The sequence below is a fragment of the Cherax quadricarinatus genome, chromosome 33 (assembly GCF_038502225.1).
Source record: "Cherax quadricarinatus isolate ZL_2023a chromosome 33, ASM3850222v1, whole genome shotgun sequence".
NCBI classification, from domain to species: domain Eukaryota; kingdom Metazoa; phylum Arthropoda; class Malacostraca; order Decapoda; family Parastacidae; genus Cherax; species Cherax quadricarinatus.
This window is the reverse complement of record NC_091324.1, coordinates 19,786,041-19,803,540: the sequence shown is the minus strand read 5'-3', so window position 1 is coordinate 19,803,540 and position 17,500 is coordinate 19,786,041. Positions and strand designations below refer to the sequence as shown.

The following is a 17,500-nucleotide window of genomic DNA, read 5'->3' as shown; positions in this document are numbered from 1 at the left end:
TTATATCATACAATAACTGGTTTGACACACAAACTAAAGTAGAAAGCGAATCCATCCACCAACAGGCTAATTTGCAGATTCTTTCCCCATATATAATTGGTACGATAATTCATACAGACACAGATATGCTGACATAGAAAAAACTAAGTAATATTGCACAGAAAAAGAAAGAAAATTATTGATTCAAACACCGATATTCCTCACACATGTACAATATACCAAAGCAAATTAGAATAAATGAAATATGACTGTGGTAAAAAATATAAGTGAACGGTTACCAGAAATAAAAGAGGCACACTAATCCATTCTAGAGACAGCATTAATCAGGGAGGTATTGCATCCCTTGACTCCTTATCCCAGAGGTCTCTAATTCACGAGAATGAGTTGATACACTGATACTGTATCCACTTGAAGTTGTGTGTTGATGCTTGGTGTATTGTGATGAGTTAGACACATGTATTGACCCAAGTGATGCACATATGTCTAACTCATCAACTGGTCGGTTGTCTAAACCATTTTTACATGGTGTATTGTACCTAGCAGTAACGTCATACAAGAGGTGAACTAAAGAAATGGTGACATGTGACACTTGAGTTCTCCCTTATGAGGGGTCGGTATCCTTGCTTACGATCTGGCTTAGGATTGCTCTCAGTATTGGTGTACTTTCTCCATAATTTACACAAGTTATTGCTGGCCTCGAGGTTCTCCCTCTTGGCTCTTTCCTTGGTCCACTCGTGATCCGACCTCTCATCAGCCGTACCTTAAATCGACCTGGCTTTGCAGCTATCTTACAAGATGGATACTAGGATAAATTATGATCCATTAAAGAAAACACAGCACAGTGACACAGAATAAGGAAAATCCACTGCTAAATGCAGCGTGCAGAAACGGTCGATCCAATAAACTGGGAAAACAAGGATAACAGAAGAAAGTATCACAGAAAGAAGGTTACTTGGTAGGAGGGGTGGGGGGGAAGTTGAAATGTCGTGCACTGCCCCACTTCCTCTGTAGATAAGTTGGCAGGTCACCTATGTTAACTAGTCAAGAGTGCAACATATGTGACGTGATGCGTAGAAGGGTTGTAGCGACTGTGATTTAGTTGAATCTGACCTTGCATAGGTGGCAGCACATGGGTACATTCAGATTAATGAAAGAGGATGGTGGTGGTAATTTTAAATCGGGATAAAAAACTTCTGTTGACACGAAACTTGGTCAAGTGATTACTCGTTCAGTGATTACAACAGGTGCTGAGCATCAATGATAACGCAGCCGCTGACGTACCAGTGTTGAGCATTCGTGATCAAGCATCTTTATTGTTGAAACGTTTCTCCTACACAGTAGGCTTCAGTCAAATACAAAGGCAACAGGTGTAGTAGTGAAACGAAGATGTAATCAGTCTGCATCATCCTTGGAGAAAAGATATTTGAGGTGGTCAGTCCCTCAGCCTGAAGAAGAGTTCAGCTCTATGGTCTGGAACGGTATGAAGCTGAAGCATGAGAAAGGAGCCTTTGGCATTTGCTAAAATACTATTGACTCCAGCTGAGTGATTTGTGGTGTGAGGTTGAATGCAATAATTATTTTAACTGCGTTCGATTTGGTGATTTAGGATCAAGCAAGGGTTTTAAATAGACTAGGGTGATTTCAGGGACATTTTAGGTGAATCTTGAACTTGATTATCTTAGGGGATACTGATATATAACCTTTTATTATCAGTGTTTTATTTGTTTACTGGGTATGTGATGGTTTTAGTACGAATATTTATATTTATTTCAACACAAATCCCTAATGACTCCTAAGTTCCAGAGTGCTTCAAAATAATTACATCTTTCCAGTACACAACCACCAGTACACAACCACCAGTACACAACCACCAGTACACAATCACCAGTACACAACCACCAGTACACAACCACCAGCACACAACCACTAGTACACAACCACCAGTACACAACCACCAGTACACAACCACCAGTACACAACCACCAGCACACAATCACCAGCACACAACCACCAGTACACAACCACCAGTACACAACCAGCACACAACCACCAGCACACAACCACCAGAACACAACCAGAACACAACCACCAGCACACAACCACCAGCACACAACCACCAGTACACAACCAGCACACAACCACCAGCACACAACCACCAGTACACAACCACCAGTACACAATCAGCACACAACCACCAGCACACAACCACCAGCACACAACCACCAGCACACAACCACCAGTACACAACCACCAGCACACAACCTCCGGTACACAACCACCAGTACACAACCACCAGTACACAACCACCAGTACACAACCACCAGTACACAACCACCAGTACACAACCACCAGCACGCAACCACCAGCACACAACCACCAGCACACAACCACCGGTACACAACCACGAGTACACAACCACGAGAACACAACCACCAGCACACAACCACCAGCACACAACCACCAGTACACAACCACCAGTACACAACCACCAGTACACAACCACCAGTACACAACCACCAGTACATAACCACCGTTACACAACCACCAGCACACAACCACCAGCACACAACCACCAGTACACAACCACCAGCACACAACCACCAGCACACAACCACCAGTACACAACACCAGTACACAACCACCAGTACACAACCACCAGCACACAACCACCAGCACACAACCACCAGTACACAACCAGCACACAACCACCAGCACACAACCACCAGTACACAACCACCAGTACACAACCACCGGCACACAACCACCAGTACACAACCAGCACACAACCACAAGCACACAACCACCAGTACACAATCAGCACACAACCACCAGCACACAACCACCAGCACACAACCACCAGCACACAACCACCAGCACACAACCACCAGTATACAACCACCAGTACACAACCACCAGTACACAACCACCAGTACACAACCACCAGTACATAACCACCGTTACACAACCACCAGCACACAACCACCAGCACACAACCACCAGTACACAACCACCAGCACACAACAACCAGCACACAACCACCAGTACACAACCAGCACACAGCCACCAGCACACAACCACCAGTACACAATCAGCACACAACCACCAGCACACAACCACCAGCACACAACCACCAGCACAGAACCACCAGCACACAACCACCAGCACAGAACCACCAGCACACAACCACCAGCACACAACCACCAGTACACAACCACCAGTACAAAACCAGTACAAAACCACCAGTACACAACCAACAGCACACAACCAACAGCACACAACCACCAGCACACAACCACCAGCACACAACCACCAGCACACAACCACCAGTACACAACCACCAGCACACAACCTCCGGTACACAACCACCAGTACACAACCACCAGTACACAACCACCAGTACACAACCACCAGTACACAACCACCAGTACACAACCACCAGCACGCAACCACCAGCACACAACCACCAGCACACAACCACCGGTACACAACCACGAGTACACAACCACGAGAACACAACCACCAGCACACAACCACCAGCACACAACCACCAGTACACAACCACCAGTACACAACCACCAGTACACAACCACCAGTACACAACCACCAGTACATAACCACCGTTACACAACCACCAGCACACAACCACCAGCACACAACCACCAGTACACAACCACCAGCACACAACCACCAGCACACAACCACCAGCACACAACCACCAGTACACAACCACCAGTACACAACCACCAGTACACAACCACCAGCACACAACCACCAGCACACAACCACCAGTACACAACCAGCACACAACCACCAGCACACAACCACCAGTACACAACCACCAGTACACAACCAGAACACAACCACCAGTACACAACCACCAGCACACAACCACCGGCACACAACCACCAGTACACAACCAGCACACAACCACCAGCACACAACAACCAGCACACAACCACCAGTACACAACCAGCACACAGCCACCAGCACACAACCACCAGTACACAATCAGCACACAACCACCAGCACACAACCACCAGCACACAACCACCAGCACAGAACCACCAGCACACAACCACCAGCACACAACCACCAGTACACAACCACCAGTACAAAACCAGTACAAAACCACCAGTACACAACCAACAGCACACAACCAACAGCACACAACCACCAGCACACAACCACCAGTACACAACCAGCACACAACCACCAGCACACAACCACCAGTACACAATCAGCACACAACCACCAGCACACAACCACCAGCACACAACCACCAGCACAGAACCACCAGCACACAACGACCAGCACACAACCACCAGCACACAACCACCGGTACACAACCACCAGTACACAACCACCAGCACACAACCACCAGTACACAACCACCAGCACACAACCACCAGCACACAACCACCAGCACACAACCACCAGCACACAACCACCAGCACACAACCACCAGCACACAACCACCAGCACACAACCACCAGCACACAACCACCGGTACACAACCACCAGTACACAACCACCAGTACACAACCACCAGCACAACCACCAGCACACAACCACCAGTACACAACCACCAGTTCACAACCACCAGCACACAACCACCAGCACACAACCACCGGTACACAACCACCAGTACACAACCACCAGTACACAACCACCAGTACACAACCACCAGGACACAACCCCCAGCACACAACCACCAGCACACAACCACCGGTACACAACCACCAGTACACAACCACCAGCACATAACCACCGGTACACAACCACCAGCACACAACCATCAGTACACAACCACCAGCACACAACCACCGGTACACATCAACCAGTACACAACCACCAGCACACAACCACCAGTGCACAACCACCAGCACACAACCACCAGCACACAACCACCGGTACACCACCAGTACACAACCACCAGCACATAACCACCGGTACACAACCACCAGCACACAACCATCAGTACACAACCACCAGCACACAACCACCGGTACACAACCACCAGTACACAACCACCAGCACACAACCACCAGTGCACAACCACCAGCACACAACCACCAGTACACAACCAGCACACAACCACCGGTACACAACCAGCACACAACCACCGGTACACAACCAGCACACAACCACCAGCACACAACCACCAGTACACAACCACCAGCACACAACCACCGGTACACAACCACCAGTACACAACCACCAGTACACAACCACCAGCACACAACCACCGGCACACAACCACCGGTACACAACCACCAGTACACAACCACCGGTACACAACCACCGGTACACAACCACCAGCACACAACCACCGGTACACAACCAGCACACAACCACCGGTACACAACCAGCACACAACCACCAGCACACAACCACCAGCACACAACCACCAGTACACAACCACCAGCACACAACCACCGGTACACAACCACCAGTGCACAACCACCAGCACACAACCACCAGTGCACAACCACCAGCACACAACCACCAGTACACAACCACCAGCACACAACCACCAGCACACAACCACCAGCACACAACTACCAGCACACAACCACCAGCGCACAACCACCAGTACACAACTACCAGCACACAACCACCAGTACACAACCACCAGCACACAACCACCAGTACACAACCACCGGCACACAACCACCGGCACACAACCACCGGTACACAACCAGCACACAACCACCAGCACACAACCACCGATACACAACCAGCACACAACCACCAGCACACAACCACCAGTACACAACCACCAGTACACAACCACCAGCACACAACCACCAGCACACAACCACCAGCACACAACCACCGGTACACAACCACCGGTACACAACCACCAGTACACAACCACCAGCACATAACCACCGGTACACAACCACCAGCACACAACCATCAGTACACAACCACCAGCACACAACCACCATCACACAACCACCAGCACACAACCACCAGCACACAACTACCAGAACACAACCACCAGCGCACAACCACCAGTACACAACTACCAGCACACAACCACCAGTACACAACCACCAGCACACAACCACCAGTACACAACCACCGGCACACAACCACCGGTACACAACCAGCACAGAACCACCAGCACACAACCACCAGCACACAACCACCAGTACACAACCACCAGCACACAACCACCGGTACACAACCACCAGTACACAACCACCACCACACAACCACCAGCACACAACCACCAGCACACAACCAGCAGTACACAACCACCAGCACACAACCACCGGTACACATCCACCAGTACACAACCACCACCACACAACCACCAGTACACAACCACCAGTACACAACCACCAGCACACAACCACCAGCACACAACCACCGGTACACAACCACCAGTACACAACCACCAGCACACAACCCCCGGTACACAACCACCAGTACACAACCACCGGTACACAACCACCAGTACACAACCACCAGTACACAACCACCAGCACACAACCACCAGCACACAACCACCAGCACACAACCACCAGTACACAACCACCAGCACACAACCACCAGTACACAACCACCAGTACACAACCACCAGCACACAACCACCAGCACACAACCACCAGCACACAACCACCAGCACACAACCACCAGTACAAAGCCACCAGCACACAACCTCCAGTACAAAGCCACCAGCACACAACCACCAGTACAAAGCCACCAGCACACAACCACCAGCACACAACCACCAGCACACAACCACCAGCACACAACCACCAGCACACAACCATCAGCACACAACCACCAGCACACAACCACCAGCACACAACCACCAGCACATAACCACCAGCACATAACCACCAGCACATAACCACCACCACACAACCACGCCCAGTACACAACCACCAGTACACAACCAGTACGCAACCACCAGCACACAACCACCAGTACACAACCACCAGCACACGACCACCAGCGCACAACCGCCAATACACAACCACCAGTACACAACCACCAGCACACAACCACCAGTACAAAGCCACCAGCACACAACCACCAGTACAAAGCCACCAGCACATAACCACCAGCACATAACCACGACCACACAACCACCACCAGTACACAACCACCAGTACACAACCAATACACAACCACCAGTACACAACCAGTACACAACCACCAGCACACAACCACCAGAACACAACCACCAGTTCACAACCACCAGTACAGTGCCATGACAGTTACTCTATAACTCGACAGTGTCGTAACTCAAGACATTCTTCTTCCTCAGGCCGCCGTGCCCAAACCAAATGTTCCAGGCGTGGGAAACTCTTCTGCAGGAGGTTGAAGTTGACTCACAGATCCACTCCGACGTAGCGGGGACTCTCAATAGGCAGGTGTCTCGACCGCTAATTGAGAAGACCTTCTACCGAAAGATACAGTCGCGCAAGATCTTCACCCACCGCGAGAGTTTTGACACCATCCTAGCCAAAACTGAGGATATGCTGAGGAAGGTGAGTGGTGTGTGTGTGTGTGTGTGTGTGTGTGTGTGTGTGTGTGTGTGTGTGTGTGTGCGCTCACCTATTTGTGGTTGCAGTGGTCGAGACATAGTTCCTGACCCCGCCTCTTCACTGATCGCTACTAGGTTCTTTCTCCCTGTTCCATGAGCTTTATCATCCCTCGTCTTAAAACTATGTATGAGTCCTGCCTCCACTACGTCACTTGCCAGACTATTCCACTTCCTGAAAACTCTCACTAAAGAAATTCTTCTTAACACTGCTCCTCCCTTAAATGACGTGTCTGACCTCATCAGGTCAAGGCTTAAGCCGGTACGAGAAGTGGAGCTGCCTCGCATAGGCCAGTAGACCTGTTGCAGTGTTCCTTCTTTATGTTCTTATGTTCTTAAGTGGACGGTAGGTATTAACAAAGGGGATATAAATAAGGTCTTGAGGATATCTCTCCAAGAGATAACCCGCAATAATGGATTCAAATTAGATAAGTTTAGATTTAGGAAGGATATAGAAAAGTATTGGTTTGGAAATAGGGTAGATGATGAGTGAAACAGTCTGCCTAGCAGGGTTATTGAAGCTAGAACCTTGAGTAGTTTCAAATTTAGGTTGGATAAATACATGACTGAGAAGGGTTAGATTTGAGTGGGACTTGCACTCGAGTGAATAGAACTACCAGAGCTTATTTCTTTGGTAGCATTGGAAATTGGGTTGGGTAAATATCCTATTAGTGTGATGGATTGTGAAGGACCTGCCTTGCAGTATTTTGTATGTCGGTATCATGTCTCCCCTAACCCTCCTTTACTCCAGTGTCGTCAGGCCGATTTCCCTTAACCTTTCTTCGTAGGACATTGCCATTAGCTTTGGAACTAGTCTTGTTGCAATCCTTTGCACTTTCTCTAATTTCTTGACGTGCTTGACCAGTGTGAGTTCCAAACCTGTGCTGCATTCTCCAGTATGGGACTGATTTACACAGTGTACAGAGTCTTGAACGATTCCTTACTGAGGTATCGGAAAACACACTTCGCAGGTTTGCCAGGCGCCCATATGCTGCAGCAGTTATCTGGTTGAGGTGCGCCTCAGGAGATGTGCTCGGTATTATACTCACCCCAAGATCCTTTTCCTTGAGTGAGGTTTGCAGTCTTCGGCCACCTAGCCTATACTTTGTGTGTGTGTGTGCGTGTGTGTGTGTGTGTGTGTGTGTGTGTGTGTGTGTGTGTGTGTGTGTGTGTGCCTGTGTGTGTGTGTGCCTGTGTGTGTGTGTGTGTGTGCGCGCGTGCGTTTTGTGCGCACTTGTTTTTTATATAAACATGTTGAGATCAGCAGTATTAGACAAGAGTTGGGAAAGCCTTCAGCAAATTGTGATTTAGTGATTTTTGCCTAGTGCTTCTAGTCACCTCAGATTACAGCAGATTGCAGTGTCAGAAGGAGACATATATATAGATTAGTATTCCTTAGGCAAAAAATGTGTTTCGTTTGCATTCAGCTTCACATAGAGTTTATCAAACTTTCTTTTACATAAATGAGCCAGTCTTTGCGTGTGTTTACAACGAGGAGTTCAGGAGAGCTTCTTCCCTCTTTAAGCCTCGTCCTTCTTGCTGCTACTATGGAACACCTCTATTAGTCTGCGTCGCTCCATACAAATTATTCAGTCCTCTCTCGTCTCTCCATATGCGAATGTTCCAGGCTTAGAGTCTGCTTGTGTACAAAAGAGATTACCATGAGTCGTGGGAAAAACCATCTATCTATTCACCAGTTGAGTTTTTTGGAAGGTGTCGGGCCCTGTGGGCCCTACAGACATGAAGTAAACTTTGTAGATGAATGGTTCAGAGAACCGACATGTTGATAAATTAGACACATGTGCAACTCTTGGGTATCTTTATTGAGGAAACGTTTCGCCACACAGTGGCTTCATCAGTCCATACATAGGAGAAACTTGAAGAACAGGAGGAGAATGAGGTAATCAGTCCCTCAACCTTGAGTCGATGTGTTCAGTCCATCAATCTTGAATAGAATACGGCATATCAGCGGAGGAGCAGCTTATAAACCGTATGGCAGGAGAGGTGCAGCAGTCATAGGTCGTGTCACATTTGTTCAATGTGGAAGTAGGTTGTGCCCAAGAATTAGGCAAGCGAAGAATTCCTAAGCATTAAGATCCCAAGAAGTTGCAGTGTCAGACACTGCAACTTCTTGGGATCTCAACTTCCTCAATAAAGATACCCAAGAGTTGCACATGTGTCTAATTTATCACCATGAAGTAAACTATACCGGCTTCGGTAGGACGTACGTAGGTGTCTGGTCCTCTTCTTCCAACAGAAATCGTCACTTCGAGACGACTTCGTGGAGTGAGGATCGGGCATGTTTCACCCATGGTTACCTACATGCAGGTGCTTCCCTATGTGGAGATTGTGACAGGCAGCTGATTGTGGAACACATTTTAATTGTATTTTTTTTTCTATTTTTTTTTTTTTGCTTTCGTCATAGTTTTTGTTTTTTATAATTAGGTGCCGGTATGAACCTAGGGGCAATCTTAAAAAAATATATTTTGACATTTGTAATTTAATGGCATTTTTCATTTGTGCTAATTATTTTACCGTGGTGTGATGGCGTTGATATTTTTTTTTCATCCTAGTAGTCTTTATTGCTTAATTTTACCTACCGAAGTGTTGTATTTATCTGTCATTGACACTATACTGTATGATCAATACAGACGTTTCGGTCCAAGTTGGACCGGAACGTCGACATAAAGTTTCTTTTCTCCTCTTCTCGGGGTATTTGTGTATTGTTCCAGTCACGGTATTGTGCCTTTGTGCTCTTTATCTACCGCGTAAATAGAGTTGAATGATCCGTAAGAGTTTAGCACTTTTCCGGGAACATAATCTCGAAGTGGTGGTTGTGGCCGGTCCCACAACAAGCAGACCCGACCCTCTGCTGCTCTCTGAATAATGTCAGCTTCAGTGCGTAGTGGCAGTGTGGTCAAGAGCAAGACACTTACGTATGGCTCAGGACATTCGTTAAAGGAAACGTTTTCGCCACGAACGGCTTCTCCAGTACTTAACCTAATCATGAGGTGTATGTGTGGTTGTTAATGATTTATTCTGTGTAAGACCTGTTATTGTCTTTATCTATCTCTTGTATTGTATTGTTCTAAATAAAATATAAAAAAAAAAAATCATGAGGGCGGAAGAAACCAGCCATAGATATACGTTTATTATAAGTAAATTCCATGACTGTACACAAGTGCCTTGTACTTCGTCTGGTCAATATCACCATCCACTTAAGTGAGTTTGAAGGTCTGTTGCATTATCACAATCATTATTCCTGCCCTCCCCCTCCCCCTCCCCCTGCCCCAGTATTCTGTGGCCCAGCCGAGCAAGTCTGCAATTATCCGTATTATACGAGCTTTATGGAACTATGTCCTGCCAGAATATAATGAGAGAGCTTATGATGATGCATTAATTAGGTAGCGCCCCGGCCCTGGTTATTGCTAAGTTGATTCCACTTCAGAACCTAACTGTTAGTGTCTCACGCCATTTTAAAGATCAGATATTTTTAATATTCATTGTTTGGAAATACCGTGTTATTTTTCTTTTTCGGATTATGTATTTCGGCTGTTCTACCTTATAATTGTAGATACTAAATTATTTTTCGTATTTTTTTCTGCTTTTCTTGTCCTCCTCTGCCTTTTTTTTTCCTCTATTTTGCCATCAAATCTTTTTTTCTTCCTTCATTTCCATTGTTTTTTTTTTCGCTATATTTTTACTATACTCCTTTTTCTCCCCGATTTTCTAGTGTCGTCTTTTTCAAGGGATTTTAAAGGAGAACACTTTTATAGGTCGTCACAGTGATAAGAGGTTTATTGTTGGTTAAATATTAGTTGGAACTCGCTAGGCTTTATTTTAATTTGATAAATTTAAGCGTCTTTGCTATTGTAATTCTTTTTGGTACAAAAAGAAGTAGAAGTCTATAATTTATTCCTTCTTTCATGTTCTCCTTTGAATATTTTTTTTTCATTTTCTCCTTTTTTCATCTTTCTACTTTTGCTTTTGTCCTCGTTCCTCATTTTTCTCCTTATCCTCATTTTTTTTTTCGCCTTCACGCTCTACTCGTAATTGCACAGAATATTAAACTGCCCTCAGGAATGCTCTGATTCTTTCCTCTTAAGAATTTGTCTAATATTTTCTTCTGCCTCTCCAACCCGCCATTACTTTCCCTGATCATCTTTAACATTTTTTACCTTATCTTCATTAGCGTATACTTTCTACCTTTTCCTGTTTTCGGATTCCTTTTCTTTCATCTACTTCCATTGCCCTCTTTTTTTTATAGTTCAAATGATCCATGGTAACTTGTATCCGTGTTCGGGCCAAGGATGGGTAGTCTTGTTGGTGCCTGGAACAGAGGCTACGGAGAAGGCTACTGTTTCCAGCTCGCTTCATAGCAGACTGTCTCCCAGCGGCTCCATGGGCTACGTACTTTGCTATGACTGGGTCCACCACGTCGCACACACCAGTGTGTGCTGACCGTATATTCCCACCTGTTTAGGATTCAATACCCCCTGCCCCACCTGTTGCTTATCCAATTTCCACCATCCTCTCCTCCTGTCGATCCCAGAGCTCTTCCCCACCTGTTTTGGATCTGACCCATGCACCTATCTCCTGTTGCTAATCCTGTACCTCTCTTTCCCCGCATGTTGTTGATCTTGTACCCCATTTCTCCCCATCTGTTGTTTCTGATGCTGTACTCCTCTCCGACCCCTGTTGCTGATCCTGTACTCTTCTTCCCCAACTGTTTTATGTATTCGTTCTCCCTCCCAACCAGTTGCTGATCCTGTAATCTTCCTTTGTCCCCCCCTCTTGCATGGCTCTGTTTCTCTCCCACCTGTTGCTGATCGTATAATCCTTCTCCCCCTCCCTCTTGCATGGCTCTGTTCCTCTCCCACCTGTTGCTGATCCTGTAATCCTACTACCCTCCCCCCCTTGCGTGGCTCTGTCCCTTTCTCACCTGTTGATGATCCTGTAACCAGTCTCTCACCTGTTGCTGGCTCTGTACCCCTTCTCCACTTGTTGCTGTTCCTGCACTTCCTCCCCACCTGTTGCTGATTTCCTCACGTACTGCTATATATCCTTTCCACCTCTATAGATTTGTACCTCCTTTCCTCTCTATTTTGCACGCGGCCATAACCCACGTTGTTAGCAACCTTGACCTATGCTACATAGCGACATACGTCACTCGTGCATGTGTGATGCATGCTGCAGAACACGTGGCTACCTTTCCTTGCAACCTCCATCCCACCACGTCTCAGTCTGTGCAATGTAAACACCAGTTCAAGGCACTCGTGCTGTGCATGCTAACTCCTGATCACCGTCAGACTCGGTATCTTTTCTACTAAATGTTTTTATAACTGAAAATAAAGGATTTCTGTTTGAGTCTCTCTCTCTCTCTCTCTCTCTCTCTCTCTCTCTCTCTCTCTCTCTCTCTCTCTCTCTCTCTCTCTCTCTCTCTCTCTCTCTCTCTCTCTTTCTTAGATAAAATAATCCTTCCCCGTGGCGTCGTTTTCGATTTTACTCAAAACTTGATAACTTGTCGTTCTTCCCTATGATGTCGTTTTTAACGACTCGAGACGCGTTAGGTAGTCGTCCTTGAGCCGACACTACACAGTTGTCTTTACTGGCAAAGGCTCATATATATGCCTGTATTAAACCAGTTCGAAAGAGTTACTCGTTATTGATATACAAGTTTCTTCATCCCGGCTGTTAAAGCCTGATGCGAACACGCAAGCATTGTCTAGCGCTTGCTAAATTATTTATGAACTTGGGTTAGTTTTATGCATTAAGAGGATTGTTGCTAAGATCAGTTTTGTTTACCTTCCCCTGGTTTGTTTACCTTCCCCTGGTTTGTTTACCTCCCCCTGGTTTGTTTACCCTCCCCTGGTATTGCTGCAACACTGAACTGTTGCCCTATAATGTAGCGTTACCTCAGTTTATAGAGTCGTGTGTGTGTGTGTGTGTGTGTGTGTGTGTGTGTGTGTGTGTGTGTGTGTTAGTTATGTGTGTGTGTGTGTGTGTGTGTGTGTGTGTGTGTGTGTGTGTGTGTGTGTGTGTGTGTTTGTTAGGTGTGTGTGTGTGTGTGTGTGTGTGTGTGTGTGTGTGTGTGTGTACTCGACTAATTGTACTCACCTAATTGTGGTTGCAGGGGTCGAGACTCAGCTCCTGGCCCCGCCTTTTCACTGATAGCTTCTAGGTCCTCTCCCTCTCTGCTTCCTGAGCTTTGTCATACCTCGTCTTAAAGCTAGGCATGGTTCCTGCCTCCACTACATCACTTCCTGACGACTTTATGACTGAAGAAATACTTCCTAACATCCCTCTGACTCGTCTGAATCTTCAGCTTCCAATTGTGACCCCTTGTTTCTGTGTCCCCTGCCTGGAACAACGTATCTCTGTCCACCTTATCTATTCCACGAAGTATTTTGTAGGTCGTTATCATGTCTCCCCTGACCCTCCAGTCCGGGGAGACATAACGACATACAAAATACTGCGTGGTATAGATAAGGTGGACAGGTTGTGTGTGTGTGTGTGTGTGTGTGTGTGTGTGTGTGTGTGTGTGTGTGTGGTATTTTTGTTTATATAGTTTTAAACAATTTTCTGTCGTGCTTCAGGTTTTCATTTCTGAAAATTATAGTCTACCAATATATGAACTTGTACAATATACATATATTTATTATATAATTCTTTGCCATAAGCCTTTCATTAACTATTTAAGAACCTGTAATTAGCTGCACTTGCTGTTCTATTTCTGTCTTTTGATTAGTTACTTTGGTAAACTTTTTTTTTTATTTTTTATGTACTATTTATTTTTATCTACATATGTTCTTGGCAAATCTCTGTTTTGTTTTTACATTTTTCTATCTTTTTTATTCCTTTACATCCTGTTTCTTAACTCCCGATCTTTCATCTCCTTTATTTTTGTTGTTGTTGTTGTTATTATTATTATTATTATTATTATTATTATTATTATTATTATTATTATCTCAGCTTTCACGTATCGCATTTTCATTAATTTTATTTATAAAAATAATTATAATCCATTTTTTTTACTTATCACTTTCCCCCTCTGTAATTATTTTATTCCTCCCTGTTCTGTTATTTCCACCCACTCGCTTTAATGTCACCTGTTGTAATGGAATTACAGTTGTTAGAGATTGCTCTTTTTACCAGTTAGTAGATATAAAGTTATATTCCACTTCTACTACGTCTACCACTATTGCTACTACCATTGCCACTACCATTACTATTGCTACTACCATTGCTACTACCACTCTTCACTCCCCTTCCTCTTTTGTGCCACTAAACTACTCGCCTTTCTTCTACCACAACTACTTCCACTACCAGCCTTGCTACTACTACAACTACTTTTTCTTCCTCTCTTGGTCCCGTCCTTTTCCCCCTCGCCTATAAATGGTCCAAGTCGGACCGAAGCGTCGTCGTAAGCTTTTCTCGGTCTTGTGTGCAGGTTATTTGTATAGTGTGTTTTGTTAATGTATAAATAACTTTCTCTTACCCCAGTACTCTTGCGTATTTTTTGTTTTCTGGGACACCAGTGTCATATATAACCATTTCTATTAATTATAGCATTCTAAAAAGAATATTTTATCACCTTAATGTTACGTGTTGGCAGCTTTCACTAAGTCAAATTTCGTGCACAGTGTCGGCGGGAGTACAGTGAGGCGTACCAGAGTCACTGTCGCTCGCAGAACAATGCTTCCCTGGCTGCCTACTTCGACGCTCACAACGCTTACGTCCAGCAGCTGCACGCTACCAACGGCATGCTGCAGGAGTATCACAACACCACGCTCCCCACACTCCTAGAGGTCAGTGTTTAGTGCAATGTTTTTTTTTTCTTATACTCATATTGCTTGAGGTTAGTGTCAGGCTACTTGAGTTCAATGTTCCTGTCATGCATTCATATTTGAAGTCAGTATCAGGCTACTTTAGTGCAGTGTTCCTGTCATATACCCATACTCCTTGAGGTCAATGTCAGGCTACATAATGCTTGAATAAATTTACGAAGTAGACAAACGTCTTTGTGGACTCGTTGTACTATAATTTCATAAAGTTATTTAGTGGAACTCTTTAAGAGTACTTCCTCTACCTTCAAGTCATTCATGTAAAAGTTTTTTTTTTCTTTTAAATGTATAAAGTTGTATTAGAATTAACGCTGTTCTGTGTATCACAACGAGATGTTAATTATGCAAAGTATATGAAGTGCTTGTTGAGGGGATGTTTCCTGAGGCCTGTGTGCCCCTTTTGCTTGTACATCCCTCTTCCCTGCTGGTTCCTCTGTCCTTCATATCTCTATTGTATGCCCTTCCCTATGGCCTTCCCATCTTTCTGGCCTACACGTCTCCATAGCCTGTACAACCCTTTGATCTGCACTTCTCTCTGGCCTGCACTTCTCTTTGGGCTATACATACCTCTGGTCTTCCTGTCCCCCTCTCTTGCAGTCTCCACCAATACTGGATTCGACAATATTCAGTGTGGAGGTGACTGTGCGTGTGGAGTTCGCTATTCCATATTTCACCCATGACGGCTGGTGACACTGGGTGTGTTACCGCCAACTGTACCGACGGTAATGGTAGGAAGTCCTGGGTAGGTCGTCTTCTGGTGATTTGCAGTTTTCAAAACTCAGCGATAAATAAAAGCGTATTTTGGTTACGGGGATGGCACCAGACACTTCATGGATGTGCCCCCGGATACATCAACAACATAATGCGTACTGCATTAAGATGTTAAACTCTGAATACGAATAATTTTGAAACGTAAGGATAGCATGTGGGAGGCTGGCGATTAATCACAGCCAACTTGAGCGCTTACAAAGGACACGTCGTGACCAATGATGAATAGCGCCAGAGTGACTTACTGCACCGGCGCCCAATCATTGCCTCTAAATACTGATGCTCTTCCTCTCCAGAAATAATCGTTTCTTCGTAAGCTGTTACGCACCTGGAATATTTGTGCTAATATAACACAAATATGAGGTCCTTTCTATGGAGATGATTATTGCATTATCATTCGTGTTGAGCGCTAAACTCATGTGGGGTCATTCAGCGCAAGACGTAGTGGAGGCTCGATCTTCCGTCTGTTCTATCGATGTTATTGGGTCCTTGCAGGTTGACAATGCTCGCCAAAGCCCCAGATATTTAAACATTAATACGTTAGACTCTTGGACTTTCCTCTTTGGACAATTTTAATTGATCAAATTGAACCGAAGTAACGTTTAAACTCTTGCAATGTTGTCTTTAATTAATTACATCCAGGTCTCAGCCTCGTCGCAAGTCATAACCTAAAAAATAGAATGTGCCAGAGTGAAAAATAAATCCAGTCCTGTTAGAAGTATTGAAGTGTTAGGAAGAAACAATCCGTGAAGGGCCAGATGTAAGAACATGAGAATGGAGGAACACTGCAGAAGGCCTACTGGCCCATACAAGGCAGGTTATATATATAATGATATTAAACTGGTAATAGTATGGTGACGCAGATCATAAGATTTGCACCACTGGACTCGACTTTGTCACCTTCAGAATGTTGCCTGATTTTTTTTCCTTTCAAGGGTTCTCGTTTATAACTGGAGAATGCCTCATGCGATCGATTTCAAATTTTCTAGGCTGGTGAACTAAAACTATGAAAGGTTCATGGTACTTGTAAAGTGTGAAAGTGGCCTCCAGGAGACAGCTTTAGAAAGTTTTTTCAAAGCAGCTTTAAGCTTGAAAGGAAAGTTGTAATTGTTATTAATATTGCTGATTTTCATGCGGTAATTTGTGAATGTCTGATCCTGTCAGCTTAAAACCTTCATTGCTGCTAAATTAAGCAGTCAACGTAAAGGGCTGGTGTTATTGGTCTATATGCGATAACTAGAGAATGCCTCTTCCGATTGACTTAAAACTCTTCAAGCCGGCGTATCTTAGCAAAAGGTTCGAATTAGCTTTGGGTAGAGTAGATGAC

At 45.3% G+C, this 17,500-nt stretch overlaps 1 protein-coding gene across 4 annotated transcripts in view; it reads left to right on the top strand.

Annotated features, from left to right (window-relative positions):
- Positions 1 to 17,500, top strand: part of LOC128694002 (SH3 and cysteine-rich domain-containing protein) — a 1,038,081-nt gene that overhangs the window by 580,597 nt on the left and 439,984 nt on the right. For all 4 annotated transcript variants that reach the window (XM_070090891.1, XM_070090892.1, XM_070090893.1 and 1 more), the window contains exons 3-4: positions 7,286 to 7,508; positions 15,205 to 15,369. In XM_070090891.1, coding sequence (XP_069946992.1) covers positions 7,286 to 7,508; positions 15,205 to 15,369 — 388 coding nt within the window. The remainder of the gene's footprint in view (positions 1 to 7,285; positions 7,509 to 15,204; positions 15,370 to 17,500) is intronic.